The 10,597-nt window shown below is 41.2% G+C and overlaps 1 protein-coding gene across 2 annotated transcripts in view; it reads right to left on the bottom strand.

The window, feature by feature from the left end:
* Positions 1-1,177: 1,177 nt before the first annotated feature.
* The window catches only part of LRRTM4 (leucine rich repeat transmembrane neuronal 4), a 244,661-nt gene continuing 235,241 nt past the window's right edge, over positions 1,178-10,597 (bottom strand). Inside the window, exon 3 of one of the 2 annotated variants that reach the window (XM_053464649.1) lies at positions 1,178-2,383. In XM_053464649.1, coding sequence (XP_053320624.1) covers positions 2,159-2,383 — 225 coding nt within the window. In that variant the 3' untranslated portion in view covers positions 1,178-2,158. The remainder of the gene's footprint in view (positions 2,384-10,597) is intronic. The other variant, XM_053464650.1, reaches the window with a different exon arrangement.

The raw sequence follows: 10,597 nt of genomic DNA, 5'->3' as shown, positions 1-10,597 counted from the left end.
TGTCAGTTAAACACCATACCCCAGTGCTTGACACCCATTGGCTGCCATAACCATTGAACTCAGTTGCCTGGCCTTGACCCTGGGTTCCTGGGATTATTTCATTGGCAGCCTGGCCAAGGCTCTGTCCAGTTATCTCTCTTGACAAAATGTCTCTTACTGCTCTTATCTAGGTCTCTAAAGACTGTCTCCAAACTATAACTTAGCTTAGCCCATCCCCACTTTCCCAGCACACTCCCTCCACGGGTCCGCTTTTGTTATCTTGAGCCAATAACGTTCTTATTATCAAACCCTAAATCAAATCTTATATCCACGCCCCACCCAAACTACGCCCCTTCATAGATCAGCCAACCAAGGAGCTCCGCGAGGTGAAGCGTGTTTTAAGTGGCGATGCAAGCGTGACATTGCAAAGTGCAATTGCTTGTATTTGTGAATTCCGTGAGAGCGATTTAAAAAAAAAAAGTGTCCGACTTTCACATTTTGAAATGTTGGGAGGTATGCTTCAGTGATATTAATTCACGTTAAACATTAACTTAAGGTATTTGTAACACAAAGGTACTGTTTTCACCAATTTTCATATTTTCCTGTAGTTATCTTTGGCTGACAACAGATTACATATGTAGGGAAACCTATATTGTTTCAGGAGAGGAAAGTTTTGGAGTTGGGCCAGTTTTCATTATTGGCAAGAGAACGCCTTATTCACTTAAAGCATGAACTTTATTTTGTTGGAACTTCTCAAGGCAGGTTATGCGGAGCTGTCCCTGTTCTGGGGTAGTTGCTTTGTGAAGGGTGAGGGCTAGTCCCAGTTAGACTTTAGTGGAAGGGAATTGGATGGGGAAAACGTATGCTGGGAGTAGGCTGAATGTGGGAAGGCAATGATCATGGCCACACTCTGCTCGCCTGCCTGGATATAGAAAAGAAATGACCTGGAGACCCAAGGAAGCTGGGCTTCACCCAGAGACTCTGGGTCAAACCTGCAGAGTTCCCAGGTATATTCTATAGTGAAGTCAAGGAACTGAAACACAACTCACCAGGAAAGCCCTCTTCCAATTTTTGTTTAGTGAATAAACATCATAGAGTGAGGGAATGTAATTTCTCTGTAGTGGCTCTGGTGGACAGCAAAATATGAGTCCCTTGGTAATGCTAAAAGTAAGTACACCCAAACTGTGAGAAACATCAATTACATACAAAATAACATGGCCATTTATTTCTGAAGAAATAAAAACTAAACATTTGTTCCTCTTTAAGGGCTACAGCCACTTCATTTTTGGGATAATGATATAAACAAGATAAAGGGATTAGCAGTTCTGGTGTTTCACATGGCAGGACAACCTGAGCAGTGGTTCTGCAGCAATGCTTTTTGCACACCATGTTTTGTCTGTACTTTTTTATTGATAAAAACTACACAAAAGATAAAACTGATCATAATAGAATTTTTTAAAAAAAATGAACAAAATAAAAAAACAAAAACAAAACTATATTTTATGATCTCTTGTGATTTGAAATCGTCAATAAAATCCAAATAAATTCATCTGGGAATGAATATCTAAATGTGTGATAAGGACAGAGAGCGAGTTTTTTTTCCTCCACCATCTGCTCTTCATTTTTATTGTAGCTTTGGCGCCACAAAGCGAGTTATCAGTCTGGTTGAGGCTGGTCCCTCCTCAACGACATAATATGCAGTTGTCAATATGATAAAAAAGCAAACCCTTTTTAACAGGAAAAACAGGAAAGAAACACGGTTCAAAGATACCCACTGGGTTATTCAACAATAAACAAGAAGCATTCCCTACCCCAAAACCCCCAGTCTTTCCCTTTGGTTCTTCTGGATTGGAACCATGCAATGTGTAAAAAATGGAAATTAAATATACAAGCAGAATTTTTCCTTTTCCATATATGACCAGAATGGGTCCAAATCCTGCTTAAAATCCTTTATGTAGAATTTTTTCGTATTATCATTATTATTATTATTATTTATTTGTACATCAATGTGGTTCAGATATTCATTTAAAGCCAAGAAAATCCCCTCTGTTTGTATGTTTTTTTATGTCGAGAGTTTCTCCAAGCACAAAACCTTGTATCTTCTACTTGGCATTGCCATCTGCAAATGTCCATCTTCACTTCCAGTTAGGTGTACAACCCATGAACAAGACTCCAAATATTATTGGTTTGGTATTCTTTCAATGTATATGGCAGGTGCCGCTGAGCGTGCTATGGTTGAAATGTAGCTCTGGTCCCTGCTGAGCTCTAGGTCAGTGGTCACTCTATGATCTCGAGATGTGCCATCATAGCCCTTATTTACAAGGAGTGACTTGTGTGTCTGGCAATACCCAACCATGGGTTGATCAAAAGAGTAGTATGGTAGAGTCTTGATGTGCCTTGGTACCTGGAACAACAGAAGAAATGTTATGTATTATTCAGCTAAAATATATTTTATCCCTTAAACGCAGTTTAATATTTACAAATGTATACTTTTACTTTTTACATATTTTAATAGGACTTGATCATAAATCTAACCCAAAAGACTGAGGGAACCTATTACCCTGTGTGCTATTTTACTTCCTCCTGTATTCCACAGCAAGCAGACAAAGTCCATAGACGATCCAGAAATTTCATATAAAAAATACATACTTTTACCTATACCTTTGGGAAAGTTAAAAGCATTAATCTGACGCCATAACTATTCACAATCAGTTATCGTCCCTCCTAATATCCCACCAACCATCAAAGACATAAGGCATATCTATTATATCCTATTATTTCTATTATATAATTAAATACAAAGAAAAAAAAGAGCAGGTAGAAATCTCAAAAGCCTCAGCATCTTGGCCATTTTCTAACAGATGCAATCTCCCACACGTTATACATGGCTTGTGTTCAGAAATAGAATATGCTGTTGTCCGGGGCTAGTGTTAGACCAAATGTCAAGAAACAGACTTAAGCACAGTGACCCACATGTCACCAGATTGTCACCACATGTCCTGTAGTAGGACTTCAGTAGACTGCCACTTGCTGCATGGGTGGTTGGCCAGGCTCACGGCAATACAAATCATTAAAGTTAATAGACAGGCACACAGCTCCCCCTTATTAGTCACCCCCAGGCTAGCGTCTGTCCCTGCTGTTATCAGTTTTCAGCCAATTTTAATTAGAAATTACTTCCTATACCAAGAGATTTACTACAGTGAACTATAATACAATTTTACATTATTTTAGAACAAAACATAAAAAAAAAGTATACATTTCACACTGACTGCAAAAAAGACATGAACACAGCAAGATGGTGTTTATAAAGGACTTGCACAGCCTGGTGTTTTACATGGTCCTCTCTCTCAATTCCTACAATGTCTGTTGCGAAGTTAATATAGCAGTTTATTAAAAGATTTTTCAGGTTCTGGAAAAACAAAATGAATGTAGCCATACTGCTCCAAGAAAAGATGAGAGTCTTTAGTTGATGTTGATACCTTTTATTGGGCCAACATAGAAATAGATGTAATGTGAAATAAGCTTTTGGGCCCACGGGGGTCCAGAATCAGAAGAAGAGACCTCTGAGGTCCTGAATGCTTATGTGACATCTTTTTCTATGGGCCACATTCAGTTCAATGGAGATGTAAAGCAGGCTTCTAACCACGGAGGCCACTGGTGTGCATTACTATGTAAGGACTGGGGTCTTCGGTAAACATCACTTGAAGGGTTCCCTTTTTTAATTTGATTTAAGCCTTTCTGTCTCAAAAGATTAGTATTGTGTTTATGTTAACTCTCTTCACCCAATGGGCAGAGCATGAGGGACAAAGATGGCGGCATTTGTTAAATGTTAATCCTCCATCTCACTGAAAAGGGATAGGGTGAGAGGGAGGTACAGTCGGGAGTCCTTGCCTCCCTTAGGGAATTTCAGAAAATTTAACCCCCCAATTTTAGGAAGAGGGATGTTATTTTTTAAGATTATCTTTTAAAATATTTTTTTTTAAGTAGCCAGGGTGCTGAAGGACTTGCAAGTCACCTGCAGGCAAGTTATTTAATTTTTGTAAGTGCTAATGCGAGATGGCTTTAGTAAGTATGCGAGCTGGGCTTTTGCCTGATTTGAGAGAGTTTGCTGCTGTTGCAAGCTCTCTTTTTTGCCAACTTGCAGTTTAGTGAATAGCCCCTTATGTCACAATGAACCAACCAGTTGGTCTGGTTCTACTAACACATACTGCGTCAGACTGATACTAAAATGAAGGCTGCTGGCAGTGAACAGGTTAATGACAGCTAATTAATCCGACCTAACAGTCTCAAACTGCACCAAGAGCCTGGAGCTCATTTAACGTAATCAGATGCAGAGTTAATGGGGTGAGTGTTTAATCTGATACACAAACAGTATCTCATTCATTAATGTAATCAACGGCGTCCTGCAAGCGTGCTCCAGAATCACAACATCCTACCACAAAGAGGCAATGATATGACTGCTGGGATGTGAGGTTCTCCATGTTGAATCTGGATCCTAAGGATTATACAAGATGATAGAACATTCTCCTAAATGTGTCTACAGACTAAAGAACATCAGTAATTATTTAATTAATGAATTATTTTTTTTACTTTTTGAGCAGAATGTACATTTGGAAGAGCATTAAAGTGACCGATCAGTTAAAAAGGTCTAACACGCAATCTACTATGTGTTGAGAAGAAATGGCAGATTATGTTGTCTGCCCGGCGCTGGGTCAGTGTCCAACATTGCTCTATACGCACCCAATTTGCTGCTCCAGCACCAGATCGGGTATTGTAGTTTTCATTCTAGTCCACTAGCCAGTAACCCAAAATGTTGGTAATCTGAGTTACACGTCACTCCACTTGTATATAACCTAAATATTCATCAACATATGTATTGTCTAAAACTGAGCCTTTTCATATTGCAGCAGGCGGTTTTGTCCTGAAGTGTCATTATTAAGTAAATAGATCATTTAACTATTTTTGGTAACCTGGCAGTTCTGAATGCTTTCCTTCCAAAGTATATCCATTCTCTCCTCACTGTATCCTTGCATCCCTTCTCTGAATCTTACCCCGGGAAAACACCTCCCCACAACAGAACAAAGGTAATAAGCAGCTGCTCTGAGTCTGAGAATTGGATGATACCGTCCGTTCCACTGTGGCAATTTGCAGAAATCATTTTTCGGCACATTAAATTTCTGTAAGCTTGGAGGTTGTCATGAATGTGTTTTCTATCATTGTGTAACAAAGCCAACAGCTACTTATCTTCTGGTAATCACAAGCTTGCTGGCCTGGTACAGCCACTCGCATCCAACTGTTCCATCCTTTGGAAATCCTATTATCCTCAGCCAGAAAAGGAACTATAGTTTACCCTTAGCTACCAAAGTAAGCAATGATTCTGTCCTGACCGAGGGATTGCTGGCTGTTGCTGCCTCCTTCTTTGCATGAGCTGGGTACAGGTGGGTAGTCGCTTTGGGTTTTAGAGCAAGAGGGGTAAAAGTCTCCCTAACGAACCCTTACCACCAGTAACGATACATCAGGAACAGGCAACAGTTATTGGGGAAAACACAGGCTTTTTAAGGACACTGAACAAAGGTGACCTTGGGTAAACATACGAGACATGAATTGGTTCACTCATTGTTATCTCCGGCTAATGGGGCATCAAATGTGTTAGGCAAGTGTTCATTTAATATGGCCGATAGATTTGATCCTGGAGAAGCTGAGACACAGGAAACTAAAGACAGGTAACACAGGTAAATGATAAAAAATACTACAGTTTTTTCAGGGATCAACAAAGCAAATCATCATTTTAACAACTCCCAATATTTTAAAATTTAAAGTGTTTCCATGTGAAAGTTTTTATAGCATGTATCTCTCTTTGTGACGCCATTGAGTATAGTGAGTAAGAAGGTCTGACAAGAGTATCAATATACAAGCAGTGTGCGCATGTGTACCTATTCTCTGTATACCCATGTGCATGCCTGAGACCTCTCTCTGGGTGTGGCCCAGAGGCTCCAGGTTACTGGCCCATTTTTTCTGGGCAGAGAAGCAGCTCTTCTCCTCCGTTACAAATGGGGAACCTGGATATAGGTATAAAAGTGCAGTGCCTGGCCCACGTTCGTTCGGGACTGGAGTGGGCTTTCTCTCCCTCCTCCGTGTCAGGACATTGCACCTGCTGGCAGGGCCGGCTTTAGGTGTACAGAGGTCCTGTGTGGACCACCCTGCAGCATCCACCCCTCCCCGTCATCACCCCTAGAGTACCTGTCCCCTTGTTCACTGTGTTACACCTCTCTTTTCCTTCCCATATAGTTCAGGTGTCAATTACATAACACATGAAAACGTAGCATTGCTATGCACTACTGATGCAGGGTCACATAGTGTTGTGTTACGTGACTCAACTGAGGAGTGTCTGGGTGGGGTGCACCTGCATTAGTCGACCCTAAACTGAAGGGTTTAGGTCGGTCACTGGCCCTCTGGCACATTGTGGGGCCGCTGGCCAACAGTGCCACATACTAATCCGGTCTGCCATTCCACAGATGTGTAGACCTGACCTACACCAACCTCCATAGGTTCTTTCCTTTCACCTGCTCCAACTTTCATAGTTTGTCCTCTTCTACCATATAAACAACCTCCATATTATCGATTTTTTACATTACAGGAACCTCTGCATTGCCCCATCAGCCCCTGTATTTGTCGCCACCAACCTCTGTATTGAGCCCCTAGCCCCCTACATGATCCCCCAAATCTCTGCCATGTCCCCACATGTCACTTGTAGCAAGTCCTTACAACAGACTGCGATGGACTATTAAAGGGTTAATATTTGAAAGATATAGGCTCATGTTAAGAAACTCTAGTACCGGAGAGTTTATATCTGTGTGTGTGAGGACAGACGGCTGTATTCTCCAAATCGTAAAACAAACTAACCTTTTAAAAAAAACATGTTTATTAGTGTCATATCATTACACATGTTATATATTTAAAGCACAAACATATCAGCAAGTACATTTTGCCCACAAAAAACTCATTATCTAATTTTCTTCACTAGTCTTTTTGGTCCATTTAACAAAAAAGGCTGCATATTACACCAAGAGCTGAGAGCAGATTTACTCTACCGCTATATGAGCGCTATATGGTATACGTTATTAATTATTTACTGTATTTGATCTCCAGGGGTAGATATCATGCAACGTCCAATGAAACAATGATCTTTTCTTATGGCATCCACAGAAGAAACGGTATACTGGAGCTTAAATGAATTAAATCAGATTCTTCAACCCTAATCCTCCATGATATTAAGAATTTTTTAAGGACTAAAGCAGAAATTGGCAGGTCAGTCAGTCAATTTAGATCAGACTTAACCTAATGCAATACCGGTGCTGTTTATCATTATAACTCACCTGTTTGTATGGGAAAATCCCATTAAATGGTGATAATGGCCATCGATAGCCGCTATTGTTGGATGTATAATTTGACCTTTATACTTTCTGAACTTCATCTCTCTGGGAGAAAATATTCCACCCCCTTGCACGTTATCAGGCTTTTGTCTGCCCGCAGGAGTCAAAGGGTTAAATAATTCCATCAATACTCCTGCGGATTCCATGTGAAATTGAGTAAATGACACCGAGCGCACCAATAGATGAGGAATGGGATTAAGAAAAAGCTTTAATGGTGCATTAGCCTTCTAATTAACCATGCCGAATCTTGCTTGCACTTCGTCATGAGCATAGGAAGATAAATAGTTTAAACTTACAGAAAGGTTCGCTGTGCCATACGTCCAACATGTACGTGTCTGTATGAATCCACTAGCATCTCCAGCACTTTGCTAGATCAGTTTATCTGATAAACATCTGGCGGTATAACTGATGCAGCAACGCATTACCGTATTTCCCCATGTATAAGATGCTCCCATGTATAAGACGCACCTTAAGTTTGGGGCCCGAAATTATTACATACAGTTATTGAACTCAAGTTTTATTCATCATAAAATTCATACTCATCATCCTCATCACTCCCATCCATTTACTGCCCCTAAATTAACCCTAAAGACCCCATCAACCATAACTGCCCCCAAATTAACCCTAAAAACCCCATCAACCATAACTGCCCCTAAATTAACCCTAAAAACCCCATCAACCGTAACTGCCCCCAAATTAACCCTAAAAACCCCATCAACCATAACTGTCCCTAAATTAACCCTAAAGACCCCATTAACCATAACTGCCCCTAAATTAACCCCCACCTCCCCAAACTTTCAGCAGCCCAAATATTAATTTTATACTTACTGTTAGATGAGTTGCTGAGCAGTGTGGACGCTATAAGGAAAGGGGCGGGGCCAATCATCAGTGTGACTGCAGGGAGGGACTGGGAAGCAGTAACTGCTGTGGGGGCGTTAGGGGAGGCGTTTTTTGCCGCTCCCCTGGAATGTGCCGCCCCTCTACAATCTACAACCACTCTATAAGACGTATCCAGTTTTTAGACCCCAAATTAAATAGACTGAGCCAGAAACACGATAAAACATGAGAAATCACGTTATCACCGTAGCAGCTGATGAAAAGGTCCAGCTAGCAAGAACAATCTATTGGTTGCTATGGTAATAACACCACTTTTCCAACTTTGTTCCAAAATGTTTCTTTATAAATACCACCAAGTATTGGCAGACCATACCCTGTATGTGTCTCAGGGTCAGAGGGACAGTTGCAGTTTGGAAAAAGGCCCCTGGGAATTAGCTTAGCTTAATGTACAGGGCACATGTATGAGTGTGGGGTAGTGCGTAGTGATTGGTGGGTGAATGGTGTGGGGGCGTGCTTGTCAGAAGGTATATAGGGGTGAACTTTAGGTGACCTGGGTCATTGCCATTTTAATTGCCGGCTAGCAGTCACTTCCCTCCCTCCCTCCCTATGTTCTTGTGGCATTTTCATGTTTAACCTCTTTTCTTTGTCACAGCAGGCGGGTGGCGTGTCCTTGCCGGTCAGGAATTGGTGTGGCTGGAGATGGAAGTCGGGTCTCAATCCTCCCCTAACCTCTTGTGGTAAGGTCAATGACCTTGGTCGTGCCCACCGAGCTTATGGTCGGCTGGTGGTCAGCACTGGTAGATGGGCAGCGCAAGAAGCTGTTTCTTGTGATGTTGGACGAGGGGGGAGGTGAGTACCTCGGTGGTTTTCAGGATGGAAGCTGGGCCGGCAAGGACAGAGTTAATTTATTACTGTGTTAGTTGTGGCGGTTTATTCTGTGTGTTTATAAATTGTGCTTTCTTTTATATATAGGCTAACACAGTATGGTTTGTGTTTTGTAATAAAAGCTGTGGCCTGGTTTTCATCCATATTCAGTTGTCCGTGTTTTTATTGGGTAAGTGGTTGTGGGTTGGTTATGGGGTGGCTTATCCCGGAGCCCTATCCCCTCTTCTTCATACATGTCCCTGAGGGGCATGCTTACCCGGTTTACTGTACTAATGTATCACACATAGCTAGGGGCTGTCTGGGCCTAACTTGGGGATTGGTGGCTTTTTAGATTTTAATAGCCGTAGACGAGGTAAATGCAAATAAACTACATGATCAAGATTGGGAAATTTGTGATGCTTGTCTAACTTTGCGGTACCTCCATTAGACATATCACATATTAGAGTCAAAAAAAAGTGTAATGAATGGCGGACTTAGAACCTATGGTATGATCGGCCTATATACCTTTTTAAAGACACTGGGCCAATGAGGAATGACCGCTGACTCCACTGGTCCTACATCTGAGAACAAGAAAGGCTACTTTCCCGTGGTTAAATAAGGCAGTAACCCTTTAAATATTTTCTATGTACATATATATATGTATGTATGTATTTATATATATATAGCACTTTGAATTCTAAGCACACTGCTCGCCACAGAATAATCACGGGAGACGGAATACAGGAAACTGAAAATGATTTATCTAGTTAGGTTAATAATCTTGGTTATGTGTTCATTACTCACCATAAATATGTACAGTCCCTCTTCCTAATGGCCCTGCCACATTGACAGATCATAGAGGCCACACATAATGATCCAACAACGCAAGAGGCTCTCTCCCACTTAACACTTCGCGTGCATCTTCTCATCCAGATTAAATATTTACTAAATGACGAAAAGCGGTTTGGGAGATAAATGTGGCTTTGTATACTGTTAATTGGCTAAGTTTACATGATTAAATGTTCCCTGCCCTATACCTTCTATATGTTATAGCGCATTACTAGTTAATATACTAGTTAAAAGGGACAGTCTACTGCTCCAAACAGCCTCACCAAATAATAATCAACCATCAAATGCATTAAATTACATATGAGGGCTGGCATGTTCCTTTAATAAAACATGACAGGATAGTTATTATATTAATAATATAGTCACTAATGCTTACGTAGTGATATCTGGCAGAAGAAATGTGGTGCAATTGGAAGGGCCAACAGTGTTGATCGTCTCCTGCAGACAGGACCAGACCGGCGATCACAATGCGGCCCTGGCACTTTAAGGCCAGCGGCTGTCTTATGAGGTTGGTGCCGCCGACAGATGGATATGTGCTGCAGCACACTGCGTTTTTATGCTCGAGTGGCGCACGGACAGATATATCAACCCAAGTAAGGCAGATCTAGCCCTAAATATTGGCATGTTGAATGTAT

Source organism: Spea bombifrons, chromosome 4 (assembly GCF_027358695.1).
Source record: "Spea bombifrons isolate aSpeBom1 chromosome 4, aSpeBom1.2.pri, whole genome shotgun sequence".
Classification (NCBI taxonomy): domain Eukaryota; kingdom Metazoa; phylum Chordata; class Amphibia; order Anura; family Pelobatidae; genus Spea; species Spea bombifrons.
This window is presented reverse-complemented; position numbering and strand designations above follow the sequence as displayed.